The 19,413-nt window shown below is 43.1% G+C and overlaps 1 protein-coding gene across 1 annotated transcript in view; it reads right to left on the reverse strand.

Annotated features, from left to right (window-relative positions):
• Nucleotides 1-18,018, reverse strand: part of LOC121832972 (venom metalloproteinase antarease-like TtrivMP_A) — a 34,113-nt gene extending 16,095 nt beyond the window's left edge. The window contains exons 1-8 of the mRNA XM_042286111.1: nt 17,970-18,018; nt 15,471-15,628; nt 7,720-7,812; nt 7,229-7,346; nt 6,176-6,217; nt 5,628-5,755; nt 5,419-5,490; nt 1,234-1,367 (exon numbers count right to left, since the gene is read on the reverse strand). Of these exons, the coding sequence (XP_042142045.1) occupies nt 1,234-1,367; nt 5,419-5,490; nt 5,628-5,755; nt 6,176-6,217; nt 7,229-7,346; nt 7,720-7,812; nt 15,471-15,628; nt 17,970-18,018 (794 nt within the window). The remainder of the gene's footprint in view (nt 1-1,233; nt 1,368-5,418; nt 5,491-5,627; nt 5,756-6,175; nt 6,218-7,228; nt 7,347-7,719; nt 7,813-15,470; nt 15,629-17,969) is intronic.
• Nucleotides 18,019-19,413: the final 1,395 nt, after the last annotated feature.

The following is a 19,413-nucleotide window of genomic DNA, read 5'->3' on the forward strand; positions in this document are numbered from 1 at the left end:
TGTCGAAGGGGGCTCCAGTATTCGACACGAGCACTGCGTAATCACTCGAGTTAGGCTCGTGAGAATAAACAGCTGGAGGAACATTTGAGTAGTAGTTTACGTCTAATCACTGGGGTGAAGTGAATAGCCCAACTGTACAGGGTGATTCGACGAGAGGCCAGGCTCTATAAATCGACCTTAAAATTCGGTTTCTTAGCCTATCGCGCTGCGACTTTGTGCAACGTTCCCGCAAATTGTGTGTCTTTTTTTTTTGTAAAATTTGCAAAAAGCGAATTTACCTGAGGAAAAGTGAGGGAAGAAAAGACTTAGCTCCTATGAAAACGCAGCGACGCCGGCGGTCTTCAAACAACATGGCGCCGTTTCGCACGGGAGACAAGAGATGGCGCAACGAACGCCGAAAACGAACGAGCATATGGCGCCGAGAGCGGGCGTCTTTTTTAGCAGACGATTTCTTCGATTCAAAAGCGGCGCGCGTTCTGCAGGCCGCGACAGTCGTAGGAACAAAAATAGGCGCGGTAACAACAAGAAACTGCAATTCCTTGTCTCCTAAAGACGTCGTATGCTCGTCCGTTGGCGGCATTTGGCGTTGCGACAGCTTGCGCCACCTCTCGTCTCCCGTGCGAAACGGCGCCGTGTTGTTTGAAGACCGGTGGCTTCGCTGCGTTTTCATATAATCTAAGCCTTCTTCTTTCTTTACTCTTTCCTCAGGTAAGTTAGCTCTTTGCGAATTTTACAAAAAAGAGAAAAAAAAAAAAAAACATCTGCTGGCAACGCCGCACAAAATCGTAGCGCGATAGGTTAAGAAACCGAATTTCGCGGTTGATTTAAAGAGCATGGCCTCTCCTTGAAACACCCTGTTGTAATTCTCTCCGGCCTCCACCAAGGTTTTGCCACTTTCCTGCCTTGATTCCGTAATGGAAGATCATGTGGCCACTTGTTCCGGCATAGAGTTGAAGAAGCTAACTAAGCTCGTTTCTGTAAAAAAAAAAACAAAAAAACTCTACGATTGCTTTTGAATGGAACTGAAAGCTAATCCGTGTTTTGGAAGCTATGGAAATCAATGATTTGATCTAAGCAGTGCGTCATTTATTGTAAGCCCGAAAATTGTCGCGCAACAGCCTTAATCTATCACACATCCTTCCGGAGCATGGAATCGGCATAAGGAACTAGGATATGTTATCTCTGCCTCGCGGCACAACTGGACCTCAGGCTGAATTACGTGATCTTGCTTACCCAAAGAGCATCAGGTAGAAATCGGCAGGCCTTGGGAACGTGGTGTTTTTGGTGAATTGTCCAAAGCCGTTTATTGACTCACCCGCTGAGACTATATTGTCTTCCTCCACAACAAAATACTCATCTTCTTTCGTCTGTAAACATAAAGAAATAAACAAAGATATTTATATTTTTTTTTGTTTTTCAATCACAAATTAGACCGCCGTTGAAAAGGGTGCTTGGTTATCATCGAAAAGTAGTACTTTCTGGAGGCAATAGTGTTTCTTGATAGATGAAACATGCGGACCTTCACGAAAACGAATTAGAAAGGAGCAAGTTTTGTTTTGACAGCATCATCTGTCATGACACAAATAAATATTGTACAAAATTGAAATGGAAAACGAATGGTTACTTTGAAATAAAACCGACGGCTTTGACGGCGCGAAAAGAAGCGATTTCGTAACTTTGATTTAGACAGATAAATCCCCAATTGCTCTTGATTGGCACTATCACTTTGAGACATATGTCTTCGTTTTCTTATTCCTTTACACGGTGTTATGCGATCGCGACATTAAAAAATAGTGCAAGGTCATGGCAGAAATTAGTGGTTTCTTTGTTACCATCACCAAACCATCGGAACCCTTCTTCGCAACACAGGCCGACGCTTTTTTCTTACCTTGTTCGGGGCCACCACATACCATCAGATATAAGATATGTGTACAAGCCCACACGAGCATCCCCCCCCTCCCCTCCCTGATTTCAGGCTTGTTCGAAACCATTTTTTTTTGCATTCGATTAGAGGGATACCACCTCTTTGCGACAAACGTTTCTTGGTTTTATTTCGCACACCTCACACACTGGTACAACGAATCGACTGCAACTTTTCCTGAGAAGTGCGTCACAAAAAAACGGGTGGGGTCACTAATTATTTTGAGTAATTAGAAAACTGTGATTAAAATATTAAAGCCCCCTACAGAATAGGAAAAGCCTGTACGTCTACTTTCCGCACAACACTCGGAGAGCCAATCACCGCAACTTGCGCAGGCAGCACAGCCAATGACGATGCCAAAACATAATTTTAGACCAAATAACGCAGTCTGAATTGTGAAATTAATCAATGCAAAACGTCAGGCTTGCATTGCTTAATGTCACAACTGAGACTGCGTTTTTTAGTCTAAACATATATTTCGGTATCATCATTCGCTGAGCTGCCTCCGTAAGTTGCGCTGATTGGATCTCCGAGTGTAGTGCGGGAAAGTAGACACAAGAATTTTCGTTAGAGTGGGCAACACCCTGTAAAGCAGAATTAGAGCGCAGCTCTTGAGGAGGAGGGGGAAGGGTACTGAGGGGAGCGTATACCCCTCCCTCCTCCTCACCTCCTCATCCTGCCTGCTACTCCTCACCGTTACGCCGATGGAGACGGCGACGCCGACGCCATCGGCATAACCTTGAAGTCACGTGACCCTCGTGGCCTCACGGGGTCGTGTTACCTCACAAGGGTGACGTGAGGTCGCCGGGGCCACGTGACTTCACTGGAGTCACGTGACCTCACGGGGATCACGTGACTTCACGGGGACACCTGACCTCACGGGGGGCACGTTACCTTCGTGAAGTCACGTGATGTCACCGGAGTCACGTGACCTCATGATTACGCCGACGGCGACGGCGACGCCGACGCCGCTCAAGCCAGAAACGGGCGCCTAAGATCTTCGCTCCAAAAGAACGGTGCTGTGTGGTCAGTTTGCTGAAGGTTTTCTGTACAACCTATTGCTTTTGTTTTTGCAAAAAAACATCCTATTAATAGTTTTTTGTTGTTGAACCCCAAACTAATAAACAGTAATGGAGATGAAAATATAACTAAAGTATAGTACATCAAACGTTGTAACCAGCATGGAACCAGCAATCTACCTCTGTAAAAAATACCCATAGATCTCAAGATTCTTGCATGCTTTTTATTTGTGTGAGGTGTCCAGCTTAAATTTCTCCTAGCATTTTTTAAACGTTTACACGCTCGATCACGAAGTCTTGGAATTTTAAAAAAATTCACAATCGTCAGGTGTACCTCGAGGCCTAAAAATTACAAATTTTATTTTTGTAACATTTAACTGTGTTATCAGTAACTTCTAGATGACGTAAAAATGGACCGGAAAATAATAAGCTTGTACCGTCGGCACACAAAACTTTTTCAGGAGTGTTTAGAATAGGTACTATATGATTAATAAAAATAATAAAAAAACAGAGGACCTAATATAAACCCATGTGGAACCCCATGCGAAATTTGTTCTGGCTTGGATCGGTATCCCTTAAAACACGTATATTATGACCGACAAGATAAGTAACTGGGTATTAAATCTAAAGCAACTAATCGAATTTTTAAAACGGTATTTTATCAAACAATATAGCATGTTGAATGAAATTAAACGCTTATCTATAGTCTAAAAATATTCCAGTGGTAAATAGTTTTTTTTCAAAATGTTGATTAATTTTTCTTTGATAATAAGTAGCGCCATTTGTGTTGACCTTTTGTCTTGAAAACCGTATTGTTGCATTACAGACATGTTTATCATCCAAACATTTGCATAAGCGTTTTGTTTATCAGATGTTCAAATACTTTTAAAACAATGGAAGTACGGATATTAGCCTATAGTTATTAATTTCCTCAAAAAACCTGGGCTTTGTGCAAAACAGCAACTCTTGGAATTTTCATGCCATGGGGAAAAGTATTAGTTGCTAATGCAATGTTACATATATGCTGCGAAGGAGAACACAAAAGATGGGCGAGAGCTATGTTTAGAGTGGCCTTGATATCACCTGCTCTGAGGAGTAACGTATTTCGTTACTTTTTTTCGGTAACGCCTACAATACTGCTGCGGCGCGCACGATGCATCTGAGAAAATAGAAGAAGTGAATTCCGAGTCCTGGCTTTTGCTCCACCTCTCTTATTACCCCGGTGAATTTAGCGGGGAAATTACATCACATGACTTTCTATAGAAAAATATTGTTTCTCCACTAAATATACCGGAAAATATGATGTCATGTGACTTGGTCACGTGACCTAAACGAAATTTAAATTTTCCGGCTAGATTTAGCGGGAAAATCGACGTCACGTGACCTCAACACCAATTCAGTTTCTCCGCTAAATTTAGCAGAAGAAATGACTTCCCTTGACTTTGTGACACGTGACCAACACACGAATTCCGGAAAAAAGTTGTCTAAGTGGGAAGGGTAAATCACTTCCGGAGAATTTGTCTATTTTACTGCAATGTCCTTTGCCATTTTATACAAATTGCTAAACGTGTGGAAGTTTCTATAGTAACTAATATTATTTTCAATATTTACATATTATATAAATCACTATATTGAACATATTTTTGCATCCGGTACAATTGTGTAAACCTGCCCTGCAGCAGTATCATATCAAAAACACAACATGGCATCAAGCTCACCGAAACAAAATGCTTCCAACCCAGAAAACATAAGAGTTAACAGCATGATGGAGAATAAAAGTCTGGACGATTTAAATCGTGATTTTTCTTATGGTTTCAAAAGTGCTTTAAATCATACTTGTTTCACTACAATATTTTGAATAAAAACATTTCCACAAAAATAATCCCAAAATAGTTTTATAATTTACCCTTTTTCTATCATGCGATGCATTGTACATGCATTGTTTGCTTTTTAAATCAAGGAATCGCTAATCAAAACAAAAAATCTCATAACGCACTGAAATCAAGCATAAAGCAGTCGTCTGAGGAAATCGCAACCAGGCAATAAAGAAAAAAGTCACTTAAAGCCTACTTTAAATTTACTGTAATTAATTCTTCGGCATTATTTTTAGTGGTTTGACGGATTTATTAGTCAATCTGTCATGTTCAAAAATACATCTAGTCATCAAATACATTATTTTATAGTTATACTAATGTAAAATAAATTCATCTGGTATATGGCAAATGAATCTTATTTAAATCATAGGCATCCAATAATTTATAGTGAAACAAATAGTTATTGTTTTCCCCTCACTCGATTCCCCTTGGCGAAGCGCAATCTGATCCAAAAGGTTTCGAATAAAAAAGTCGAATTGGTATGACAAAAATTTTGTTTTCTTCTAAAAAATTTCAGTTTACATTTGTGTTGCACTCTTGGCGACAATAACAAGACTCAAATTTAAAGATACCAATGTGTGGGGGTTGGACAATGAATACGCACCTGAAACCGGTATATTCCAACAAGCTGGAGGTTTATTCGCGGCTTGCGAACCGTCTTGAAGATTGCATTCACCTTCGTGGAACAAATAAGGGAATCGAACGGATGTCAGAAATCGGAGAGTAAAAGCCTCAATGAGCGCTTTTTTTGGTCAATGAAAACTAGAATTACTATACTAGTTCTGAACAAGAACCAATGTAAACCATACGCACGATGTTCATTAGCCTAATGATGTATCGAGCCTGTAGATACTTGCTTTGATTGAGGGACTTGTGTATTACACTGTCAAACATGACGTACATTTCAGGTCGCCACATGGTGGGTGGCTTTGCAGTGTCACCTAGAAGGTTTCAAATCGTGACATGTCCTCAGTGCTTCGCAAGTTTATAATTAAATGTGTAATAATTTTTTTTTCAATATGCACGATGCGAGTAAAATTTTAGCTTGCTTTCTGTGCAAAATAGTGAAAATGTCTTTCCAATTGAAAGTTTTCCAATTCATTATATCATCAAAGTGCGGTCTCGCATTGTAGTTACTCGCGCAGCACGTGCTGACGTCTACCGAAATATTTCAAAGCAAAAACCTAAGGAAGAAAAATTAGGGTTTATACTGTGTACAGAAAATCGCATCAAGGTTATAAAATGACCAGTATGTATGCCGCGCATGTAACTGGAATTGCAGCCTGCTCCTTGGCGTTTCTAGAATTGGTTGAGAGGTTTGCTGAGATATGTTAAATGTTTTACAAACAAAATAAGCTTACTTTTTGGCGGTAGAGTTTCATCGGAGCGTCCTTCAACGGGAACTGTAAACATCATAGTGATACTGAATGTAAAAAGTAATCGAAGTCAAAGGTTATAACTTTTCAAAGGCTTGCTTCTTCAGCAAAACTATACAGGATCATTTCCTGTTTTGCTGCTAATTCGCTTTTTTTTTTGCCCGTTTTTGCGGTTTTTAGTCGCTAAGATACTTCAAGATAATTTTCTCAAATTGTTATAATATCCGATGTCAGCGCATATGTGTTTATTCAAATGGCGTCACCTCAAAACTGAACTATGCCGAAATAAAGTAGATAATTCTTTTTGTTTGAAAGAAAAGACGACGAAGTGATATTTTTGCATGTGTTACCTAAGGCGCAAGCATAATTAAGTAAAAATATAAGGGACCTGATAATTGTCAGTACATTCCGCGTCAAAAATATCGTTTGTAGAAACATGTTTTCTTGGAACTCTCAAGTGCTACCTATTAAAATATTTAGGATAAATAGAACGGAAACTTTGAACGCACTTAACGAATTTTGTCTTGAGTATAAGGATATAAGAACTTTTTCCGATTGCCAAACCACTGACCTCTTCCGTTAACTCAGAAAGTGCTAATTATTGGTACGATTTGAGATGATACATGCTCTGGTACTCTGAATACTTTGAACATCGGATTACATACTCAGATCACTAATACAGGAGCCGTTGAAATGATGCAAGTAAAAAGATAACGAAATACTGAGGGGCCGTCGCCTTTGCAAGCACTTCTCCTTTTCATTTTTCAATGATAATCAATTAATGCGGTCATTTCGACACGCTTTAAACAGAATGTGTTGAGAGAGAAAAAAACGGGAGGTGAATTAATTCATCGAGAGAATAAATGGCAAATAACTGAGAGCATACAAGAATTGACACTGCACGTGAAGCGAACGCTGAAGGAAGGAATTCGGTCGTACGTTCAAAATTTCTAATCATTTTTGCTTCAGGAAGTCTAGCCTTTAAAGATCGAATTTTCAACAAATATCTAGTGTATAGTGTTTGATTCTGTCACTTACTTTCGAAGTGGATCGCCTCCTCAGGCGTCGGTAGCGGAAATATTCTGTGAGGGACACGGCCGGATTTGTCATGTTTTCGCAAAGGCTCAATTCCATGTGTAAAGTTTAGGTATCCTTCCTGTCAAAAAAGTGAAAGATTTCTGAATATTGCAAGCATTGCCCGTTGCAGACCGTTTGTGAATCGCTAACCAAACATTTCATCGTTATTAAAAGTTGAATTGGTTAGGAAGCAATTTATGGACTAAGTATACTAAATATATAATTTAAAGTTCTCATAAATAATGTTCTTCAGACGATGTGGCGATGTGAACTTTCAATGTGGTTAATACACCTTCATTTTTATGAAACTTAAAAAAGCAAAACGTTCGCGAAAATCTATGTAGTTAACAAATACAAGATTTATAAATAACGACTGCATAACCTCCTGTACATTTGTATAATCGTATTTGTTGTTCCTATAATAATATATACTTAAAAAAATGTGTACATACTATTTCAACTCCCATGTCTGTTTCAGTAATTGTAAAGGACGCCTTGTGTTCCGAATTTTCATAAACACTGTTACGTATGTCTGTAGTATCCATCTTAAAAGAGCATAATTTCAGTTAAATAACTGCGAAGTAATATTCATATTAGTAGCAGCTGAAATGCTAAACGGTTATATTTATAGCCAAGCAATTTATGGCTAGGCTTTCGTGGATTTTTTGTGTACTTCAACAAAACTCAGTTCCCGAATTTGGTGGAAAATCGCTTCATTTTATGCAAAAGCTTATGTCTCATCACTTGGATATGCATTTTCAGTAGATTAGTTAAAAATAGGCTCCATCTTCAAAATCAGCAGACAATCAAGTAGATAACAAAGGTTTCTCGAAGATTTGGCGTTGTGCGACCCGCGTCAGCTATGTCTACTTTCGCACCGCCCTCTCCTTGTAGTCGCCCAGAGCGCTTGCGAGCCTAGTTTCCGTTCCTTCCGCCCTCCCGAATTGGCGGTCCCTTCGCGCGCGTCTACATTCCGCCAGGTGGCCGTCGCATTGAGGGTGTCTTTTTTCCTCCGGCTCGTCACGATGACCACCAATCAAGACAATAAATCTGGTCGTACCTTTGTTCAAAGTTCTTTGACACATCTGTGCCGTGTGCTGAACAGCTTCGCTGGTCATGCACCTTCTCAGAGTGGAATTGCTCATGCTTTTTTTTTGCAAGCTATGCCATGTTATAAAAACTCAGTAAATGATTACATTCAATGAGTTTCAACAAGACGCAGAACGAAATTAGGGTGAATGGTTGCATAAATTATCGAGGAAGTAAAACTTTCTCAAAGAAAGCAAAAAAGAAATCGTGGGAGTCGGCACGTCATTTAAACAAATGAGCGTTATTTAAGTTAATATAAGCGGAGACAACTCTGCTTGAACGGCTTTTTGAAATGTACGAAAACCTCCAAAGACACTAGCGGGAACATCAAAAAACTTCTGAGCGAAAAAACGGCACCATGACAGAGCAGCACACGACAAAAGAGCACGCGACAAAACAGCACGGTCAAAACAGCACGCGTCAAAACAGCACCGCGTCAAAACAGCACCGCGACGAAACGGCACGCGTCAAGATAGCACGCGACAAAACAGCACAGCGTCAAAACGGCACAGCGACAGAAGAGCACGTGCCAAAACAGCACGGCGTCAAAAGAGCACAGCGCCAAAACAGCACAGCGTCAAAATAGGTAATTGACAATATAGCTATACTTCGTTTCAGCTTCGGTCCAGACGCAGCCGATGCTGAGAGCGCGAGCACGTGGCCCAGAACAGTGCTTGCACTGCACGAGCGCGCGTGCTTGGCTAGGATGCTGAAAGCCCGGAGCCCGCGCTTGTAGCTTTGGCTGCGTCTGGACCGAGGCTGAAACGAAGTATAGGGGTCGGCGTTTTCGGTCTTTATTATATTTAAATTCGGCGTATTTTTCTTTTTTTTCTGAACATAAGTTTTCGGTTTATTGCGCTGGATATTTGTAGACTCAGAAATTTCTCGGTCCTTTTCGGTTTATTGACGAAAACCAGTATACTGGCCAAAATGCAATATTTAAAAGCGTTTGTTTAAAATGTATAGTGAGTAAACCAGGTACTGGTTTTCTTATTTGTCGTCGTCGGTGACACCCGACGCGACCTGTTCTGCGAGAAGCACTAGGGCCCTATCGTGATCTGACATTATTGTCGTGTCCTCGTATTTGTACACAGGGCGAACATGAGCTTCACTAACACTTCGGTCGGAAAGGCAAATATCAAAATCCAGAAATTTGCAAGTATTGTACTCAGTGCGTTTTTCCCCCATTTTCACGACTGCGATATGTAGTAAACTCGCGTTGACCACAGAAACGACAATAAAACAATCGTATATTTATGCCCTCCTCTAGTAGACGAAAGGTAGGGGTGTTAAAAAATGTGCCGCGTTTCCGACGCCCTTGATTTTCATTGTTTAGTTCACGATTAAAATCTCATATTTGAAGAAAGAATTTGGCACACAAGTCCCCATAAGGTGAAAAACCCAGATTTCTTCGTGAAGACCCCTGCGGCCTCGGAGCTCCTGTTGAAAGTTGAACCGATCTCGGAGACAAGCTGAAAACTGCGAAAGGAAGTGGTCATACGGTCAGTAATGAGTCACCCCCTCCCCCCTCCCCCTACCCCTCCAACGGATTTGGAAAAAGGAATTCGGCGTACTTTTACCGGTTTAATTCGGTTTAGGCCGAAGACGACCTAAATATAGAGTATGGAGTTGGCAGTTCTGCATTTGAGAAAAAACACTTGTATTGCGTTCATTTGGCCTTTAGAATAACAAATATCAGAATTTTGTTTCAGTGCGACGCGCGGAAGAGCCATAAGAGCAATTTCAAAATAGGGCTGAAGCTCCGCCTCCCTAGCCTTGGGCAAGGAAAAGATCCGTCGATGTGGTCACGTACAGCGACTTTTTTCGCGTTTTCTCGCGTTCAACAATACTTGCGCAGGAAATGGTTTGGGTATTCGGGTTCACGGGGTAACAATACACTAGCATTCACTTCTAACTAATTTTGTGTAAGAACCTCCGTAGCTTCCTTTTTAAAAAGTACACGTCTCAAATGGAGGGTCTAGGCCAATTTGTCGAATCTATTCTATTGGGAGCAAGTTCGGAGTGGGGTGTGTACTCGATGCGCACATGAAGGCTGCCTGGGCAGAACCGAAACCCCCGCTGATGCGTATTCTGGCTATTTCTCGAGCAGTTCTGCTATTATTAACGATCAAGTTTGCTGGTTATGTCGTCTACAATAAATGTATCAATCGCATGACAATGTGTTTCCGTTAGCTTTTAAAGAAAAAAAAAAACAACAAAAAAAACATGTGCGGCTACCGTGTGCTCAGCCCTGTAGAGCAACAGCATTGAGGCTGTGGCATGTTTCTGCTTCACCGGTTTCCACTCGATCGAAACCTTCGTCGGAATTAATTTGGGAATTTAACTCAAAACAACTTCTCGCCTGCAAGCTGCAGCCACGTGTTTCCGGGACATCTTATTCACGGCGAATTAACACCACAGAATGCTACACCTTAAATTAGCTGGATATTAAAGTCAACTTATCTTAGTGGTTCTATTAACTGGCTGAAGTTGAGCTAGTTGGTACATAATTTAGGTAAACGGTCAGCTAGAACGAGAGGGACAAACACAGACAAGGAGAAACAGAGACATACACACCGCTGATTATCAACTAAGACTTCAGATTTCTTCTTCATCACTTCGACCCACAGATTCGCACCTAAAGTAAATGAATGATCCTAAATCCTTACAGTACACTACTAAATCAAAATACTGATTAAATAATATGAAATTAAAATTGAAACTAAATAATTACATTAAATTATTAATTATTAATTTTGGTCCAACCGACAGACCACTGCCGAAACATATCCCTCCTAGTCCCTTTCACGGCGCCGTGCCACACTGCAAAAACTACCTTTCTTTCTTGCTGACCGTGATGGAGGGCATGCTCACGCAGTCGTCGCCGGTTTGCTCAATGGCCAGGGCCTAGAGGATCTCGCGCGCAGAAGCATTCCTGTGTCTGTTAATAATGGAGACGCGACTAAACCGTGGCCTGCACCCGCACGTGCGGCAATCGGCAGCAAGGTGCCCAGCTCCCGTGCCTTGCACCGACGCCTGACTCTGTCGTTAACGCAGCGTCCCGTCTGCCCAATGTAGCAGCTCCCACATGACATAGGAATCTTGTATACCACACCGGTCTGGCACATGGTGAACTTATTCCTGTGTGCAGTATTGCAGGTTGGCTGGCAGTTCGTGGCCCGATAACAGACACAGGAATGCTTTTGCGCGCGAGATCCTCGAGGCCCTGGCCATTGAGCAAACCGGCGACGACTGCGTGAGCATGCCCTCCATCACGGTCAGCAAGAAAGAAAGGCTGTTTTTGCAGTGTGGCACGGCGCCGTGAAAGGGACTAGGAGGGATATGTTTCGGCAGTGGTCTGTGGGTTGCACCAAAATTAATAATTAATAATTTAATGTAATTATTCAGTTTCAATTTTAATTACATATTATTTAATCAGTATTTTCATTTAGTAGTGTATTGTAAGGATTTAGGATCATTCATTTACTTTAGGTGTGAATCTGTGGGTCGAAGTGATGAAGAAGAAATCTAAAGTCTTAGTTGATAGTCAGCCGTGTGTATGTCTCGGTTTCTCCCTGTCTTTGTTTGTCCCTCTCGTTCTAGCTGACCGTTTACCTAAATTATGTACCAACTAGCTCAACTTCAGCCAGTTATTCAGTTCCTTTCTAGTTATTTGAGCTCCCGTTTTGTATGTTTTGATTCACTTGACCCACGGACTCTGGGCCGTTTGATCGCCACCACAACCTGCCGGGCGAGGATGCTTTCACGCAGCGTCGCGAAGAAGATAATTTTCGACGATGTTCGGCAGTTTTTCGGGGCTGTTGCACCGTCGCAAGGACACGCCATGCGGGTAACAAAGATACTCCGGTCAGAAACGTGGCGCCAACAACGCCTTCTCACTGACTTCCTGCGTGCTAAGTGCCCTACTCACCAAGTCTTCAGAAACCAACTGGCGATGGCACGGTATTCTACAGAGAGCCTGTGGAAATCATGGTTTCTTCCTGCCCTGAAGCAACATCTCGCACTGAGGAAAGAAAAACGCCAAAAGATGGCCACTCCAGACCTTTGGTCACGTCCATCTCTCAGAAGCGACAACATCCATTCTCGAACAAGGAACGAAGTATGCTGCACCACCGCAGCTAGAGGCGGTAGACAAGGTTGCCCTTGTTCGCACCATTGCGTCCCGAGCTCACGAAGAGCAGAAATCACAAATCATCACGGAAGGCATTGAGTGCTTCGCAAGCCAAAGGTGCTCGGCACGTCCAGGTTTGGGCTTTGGCAGCGCGGTACAAGAACTACGAAGCAAAGATCTTCGGCTTTGTGTCTCAGATAAGGAAGGAGGTTTCGTAGTCCTTGATGCTGGGAACTACGGAGAGAAGCCCAATGCTGCGGTAGCAAAGAACTTCATCCAGGTTGATGGAAAATGAAGCCAAAAAGCGAAGCTTGCCGTTAAGCGGCTGCTTGAAGATCACAATCTACCCAGCCTGGGCACCAAAGTGAAGGCTACGAAGGGCGGTCACCTTGACGTTTTCTTTTCGGCCAAAACATATGGTGGGGGTACCGTTTCGTGCCATTGTCTCCGAGAGGAAAACCTGGCAAGCCCATGTGTCAACGTATCTTGCAAAGCACCTCTCCCAGGTGGATTGCGATGACCCATAGAGAATTTCCAACTCAGAAGAGCTCATCGCCTTTCTTCAAGTACATGGATCCCAGGTAGTATCTGGATTATCCATCGACATCCAGGATATGTACTATTCTATTCCTCACACTAGACTCATGCCAATTCAACGAGAGACCATCGAGGAACACGGCGTAACGCCTTTTCAAACCGCAGCAGGGATTAGCATAGACGCCTTCTTGGAACTGCTCGGGGTGTATTTAACGGCGACCGAGATCTCGTATGAAGGTCTAGACTACGTCCAAAGGAGTGGGATGTGCATTGGGTCTAGAGTGGCGCCACATCTATGCGATCTGTTCTTGGCGGCGTGTGGTAGGCACATCCAATCCACACTGAACGATGCTAGAGTAAAAGCCATCTTCAGGTACGTGAACGACTTCTTCATCCTGTGCAGCACAGACATCGAAAGTGAAGAAAACGGATGCAGGAGCACGATCATAAAAACATACCACGAATGTTGCCCCGACCTGCTCTTCACTCATGAACTACGCGTGGGCAAGTCTATTAAGTTCCTGGACCTCGAACTTGAGTTTAAGAATGGACATGTATGCTCGAGGTACGAACCTCGCTCCAGTAAACGTTTTCTTCCGTTTGCATCCTGCCATTCGAAAACCGTAAAACGGAGTGTTGCCAACACGGCACTCGTGTCAGCGCTGCGCAAGTCATGCAACCATCAAGCTGACGCCAGCTTTCGGAAGCAGATGGCCCGGCTTCGTGACTCCGGGTACCCAGGTGTCCTCCTTGGAGCCGTATGTGAGGCAATTTCCAGGAAATTTTCTAGAGGATCACCCAGTACCGAGCGAGACAGACAGACTTCACGAGCAAACTTCGCAGTAGTCCCCTACATTCAAGGTGTCACCCACCAGCTCAAAAAGATCGCTGCACGACAAAACGTCAGGGTGGTATGCTCGGCACCGAACAGAGGGAACTCTATGTGCCGCCAAGTAAATCGGGCCACGAACTGCCAGCCAACCTGCAATACTGCACACAGGAATAAGTTCACCATGTGCCAGACCGGTGTGGTATACAAGATTCCTATGTCATGTGGGAGCTGCTACATTGGGCAGACGGGACGCTGCGTTAAAGACAGAGTCAGGGAGCATGCGACGTCGGTGCAAAGCACGGGAGCTGGGCACCTTGCTGCCCATTGCCGCACGTACGGGTGCAGGCCACGGTTTAGTAGCGTCTCCATTATTAACAGACACAGGAATGATTTTGCGCGCGAGATCCTCGCGGCCCTGGCCATTGAGCAAACCGGCGACGACTGCGTGAGCATGCCTTCCATCACGGTCAGCAAGAAAGAAAGGCAGTTATTGCAGTGTGGCACGGCGCCGTGAAAGGGACTAGGAGGGATATGTTTCGGCAGTGGTCTGTGGGTTGGACCAAAATTAATAATTAATAATTTAATGTAATTATTTAGTTTCAATTTTAATTTCATATTATTTAATCAGTATTTTGATTTAGTAGTGTACTGTAAGGATTTAGGATCATTCATTTACTTTAGGTGTGAATCTGTGGGTCGAAGTGATGAAGACGAAATCTAAAGTCTTAGTTGATAGTCAGCGGTGTGTATGTCTCCGTTTCTCCCTGTCTGTGTTTGTCCCTCTCGTTCTAGCTGACCGTTTACCTAAATTGTTCTATTAATGCATTTTAATCGGCGATCTCCCGCTCTTCTTTTTCTTTTTTCTTGGGTGGGTGGCAGGGGGGGAGGGGGGAGGGGTGACGTTTCACGTTTAGGTGGTAATTACTAAACGACGAGTACCACGGAGCCGCACCGGACCGCCGAAAACCAGACGGTTCATAACTTGAACGTATCGATTTCTGTTTCCCAGTACCTTTTCCTCTTTCGCTGGTTCTACAAAAAAGACCAGGCAACGCGGCCAACATCGACGCGAAGATATCACCTCTAACTACCTAATCTCTTCAGAGATCAGCGTTGTTAAGTAGTAGTGACTACGGCTAACTTTATTTGTTTTTAGCAATCACGCAGCATCAGCACTCAGGGGAGTGACTTAGCAGTGACATAGGGAATAAATTCCTTCATAACCTAGGGACAATAAATAAAGGGGTCAAGAAGGTTCGAACTTATTCGCGTAAAGAGAGGTGAAGAGTGCGCAATAAGTTGCTACGTGTGTGCTGTTTTGTCGCTGTGCTGTTTTGGCACGTGCTCTTCTGTGGCTCTGCCGCTTTGACGCTGTGCTGTTTTGACGCGTGCTATTTTGACGCATGCTGTTTTGTCGCCGTGCTGTTTTGACATTCTGCTGTTTTGACGCGTGCTGTTTTGAAAGTGCTGTTTTGTCGCGTGCTGTTTTGTCGTGTGCTGTTCTGTCGCGTTCCCGAAAAAACAGGTGGAATGTTTATTTTTTAAGTAAATTGATTGAATTTCAAACAATGAGGTGGAAGCATGCTTTCTTGTGAAAGGTAATCTTTCCTTACCAATTCGTGATTCACCTCTCCATACTTAGCATCGGAAAAATACAGACTGTCCCCTAAAACACTGGATTCTTCCAAGTCTATGACGTAGTCTTTAGAAATTTGAACAGCGCCTCTTGAGTTGCCGCTTCTGCTTTCAATCAGAACCGGATACACGACACCTGGAACGTAACCGCTCCTGTTATCCGACTGTTCCATACTCGCAACAAACTTCTTAGTAAAGAGGAAGAAGCAAAACGGCGGTCACAAGTCACGGAGTTTTTCTGATAAAAAAAAAACCTACGTAGATCTCCCAGAAAAGTTCCCTTTCACAAACAGAGGAAAATTAACTCCACAAAAATAAAAAAGCCCTTCTGCAATGACAAGACGTTGGAAACGTAATGCAATAAAAGTACACCGCGGGAAGCATGCCTACACTCATGTGAATAGTTCGAACAGAACAGATTTAGAAAATCGGGGGAACGGGGGGGGGGGGGGGGCATCTTCCAATCGTGTTTCGTTAACACTATTCTTTCATATGTATTTCTTAATACGCAGCTCATGAGAAGATATGCTACTTCGCTAGACCTCAAGATGCTATTAGAGTGCCATACCACATAAAAGAGAGGGACTTAAGAATCTAGATTACCTTGTTGCCAAGTTTTTGTTAATGATGGTTATAACCTTAATCTTTTGTACCACGCCTACGTTCCTATTCTTGCGAAAACCTTTTGGCAATCTGTCAAACTTTTCGCTCTTCACCACTCTAATTGTACGGCACCATGATGAATGGAACATCGTTTTAGGACGGTCAGATCTATTTGGTAACTCCGATTGTGCACGTAGTCTGAACGAACAGAGGCTAAGAGAAGCGCGAAGAGTAATTTTCTCAAAGGCCCAACAACTTGAAAGGATTTCTGGCAGTTTGGAACTGGGCAAAACAAAAACATTACGTTATTGTGCATTCCGTGCACGTACAATGCAATTGGCGTTCCGCATTAAAGAGCAACATTTGCATCCTCTCTTAATTTGTAGGTGTAAGAGCAGGAACCAAGTGCATGGTCTTTATTTAGACCTGACGTACGTCAGATTTTGAATGCGCGAACAACTGCTTCCGGTATGATGACCTCGGTGTCGCTTTCTGCAAATTTATGACGCCCTTTGGCTGGCTGAACTGTGGAGTACGACGTCTTTAGAGCTCGTCTGTGACTGGTGCGTTAAAGATCCTATCGCATCCATATCTGAAAAGTAATCCCGAATTTTCCAGAAACGACCTCACAGGAGCCAAAGTGTCATGCTCTCGGATGTCGCAACCCTTGCGCTTGGTTCCAGAATTCCCGGCCAAAATTAAAATGGAAAGCTCGTACATTTGGCTCGTACCACAACCGCTGCGACACCCCCAGGATCCTGACCGACGGCATGGAACTTATATGACGTCAGAGTGGTTGAGAGTACAAGAATTTCGTTCGCAACTTCTATGTAACAGATATAAAAAAAATATATAATCACTAGGTTTGCGTTAAGCTAGTCGCAATTTTATTTTGCTTGTGTTTTTAAAGAGATTTGGATGTAGTAACGGGTGTATCAGGTAGCGGCCACGCGCTTTAAATCGACCGCAAAATTCGGTTTTTTAAACTATTGCGCTACGATGTTCTGCAACTTCGCACACAGGTGGTGCATTTATTCTATAAACTTTGCAAAGAGCTAGCTTACCTGAGAAAAATGTAAAAAAAAGGCTTAACTCCTATGGAAACGCAGCGAAGTCACCAGTTTTCAAACAATAGGGCGCCCTATTGATTGAAGACCAGTGGCTTCGCTGGGTTTCCTCAGGAATTAAGATTATTGCTTTGTTTACTTTTTCCTCAGGTAAGTTCGCTCGTAGCGAATTTTTGAGGAAAATACCCGCCCCCTGTGGGCAACGCTGCACAAAATCGTAGAAAGATGGCTTAAGAAACCGAATTTTGCGGTAGATTTAAATAGCCTGGCCGCTATTTGAGATACCCGATAGAATACCAACGTATTACAGTGTCCGAATCAACCCGTTGTGTTATCGGGAGATGTAGCGGCATATATTTATATGAGGCCGCTTCTACAATCATTGACAACCAGAGTGAAGGACGTGCTCACCAACGAGCATTCCATTATTTCTTCTCATTCAGTAGGATAACGGTATTAGAGGATAAGAACACGAAAGAAGCAATCAGGAAGCAAGAATCAAGATTATAGTATTAAGCCACACACTGCGCGTCTTATTTGTCAGCGACTATAAATAAATCCGTGAATAGAATCAATGCAGCGTGTCTACCCAAGCCTATTTTATCCCTACGCCTTTCGGGGGCATGGTGCATGCCGTAATACAAATTATTTCTCGTCTGCAATATTGTGTGCGGAATTTCCATGATAACTGTTTATCGTGCCCAAAAGCTCGGAGGTTGAAGCCTAGGAGAAATGTAAAATTTGATTTTACGTCACTAAGAAAAACGCCATGCGGAAGCTTCTGCATAAATAGAATCAATACATCACCGGCGTGAGCAAAAGCTACGCTGCAAATGATGAGTGTAGTCGAATACATTTTCCGTCATAAAGACGTCCGTAAGGGAGAAATTTATACTTGGAAATAAAAGAATGCCTTTGTCAGGAACCTTTTTAAAGGGTGAAAAGGTTCAGTGCCCTTTAAAACATTACACAAAATGCGTGATAATGAAAACAATACGTCAAATGACGCACACAGGAAGTTGCATTTATTATGTTGTTAAAACAGCTTTTGCACGAGACGAGCATTAACACCGGCAATGGACCCTTTTCAAACGTCAGGGCCATCTCGTGGCAGTCTCAATAGCACCAATTTCTCCGCACTAATGACGGTGATAGAAGATCAAGATTGCCTACCTTGAAACACTCTCGATTTTGTGAATCAAAGGTGACTTTCAAGGGCCAACTTGTTAGAATGGATTCTCCGCTTCTCTGTGGCATGCTTTTAAAGGCGTTCGCTTCTCCAAGGGTGCGGAAGCTGCGTAGCGCCGCAATTAGAGCGTCGAGTTTGGCTCTGCAGGTGGTAGGTAGACTAAGTATTGAAAAGGGTCTATAGACGCGTGTCAAAAAGGAGACACCAGCGGTTTGGTTATCGCGGTGGAGACCAAATATGGCTTACACTGACGTCACAGCAGCGGCCATTCTGGTGGCCATTGCTTGCTGAGCACGTGGCTTCTGCTTCAATGCATGAAAATAATTATGTAATATGACGTCACATGCCGGTCACACATAAACGCCGCGGCTAACGAGACATGTTATTGTCACGAAACCAGCCCGTCGTAGACGCGGAAGAATACACCAGCGGCTTTCGACAAATGGCTTCCTCAAATCTCTCGTCGCTTCGATATAGAAAAGTGCGATTCCATGCACTGAATATGCCATAAAACGTAAAACTGAGATTTAAGAATCGTGTACTTTCTGAGTGGCATCTGACTTGCTGCTAGGAAAGTTCAGAACACCTCTCGAGGGTACGTTTACCAAAGTGATTTCTATTGACCTATTCACGACAGAGTTGGCGTCGCGCTCGTCACCCACGGGAAGGCACGGGGCTAGGGCCCCACCAGCCAAATTTCTCATTTTATATTCCTCCCCTCTTCTAGAACGTTATCATTTTGTAACATAGCCCTCGTTCATGGTCAAAATGTTCTAGAATACAGAGTATGTACAAAAGAAGCTGAATCCGGCAACATTGGGACATTGGTACCTTGTCACCATCACGGGATGCACGCTGTTCTTTTGGCTTTAGTTAGGGGTGCGAGTACACCTTATTGTACATTTATTTTCAGTTTTTAAAGCAACCTACTTTTTTATCCGAGATTATACAGTAATGCCTAAGGATGACACCCAAAACTGTAGGGAGACCGTGAAGTATCCAGGGCTGCCCGTTAGATGACGCCACAGTGTTCACTCTTCTTAAGCGGTCGCAGGCGTGTCA

Source organism: Ixodes scapularis, unplaced genomic scaffold (genome assembly GCF_016920785.2).
Source record: "Ixodes scapularis isolate PalLabHiFi unplaced genomic scaffold, ASM1692078v2 PGA_scaffold6__148_contigs__length_123643588, whole genome shotgun sequence".
NCBI classification, from domain to species: Eukaryota; Metazoa; Arthropoda; class Arachnida; order Ixodida; family Ixodidae; genus Ixodes; species Ixodes scapularis.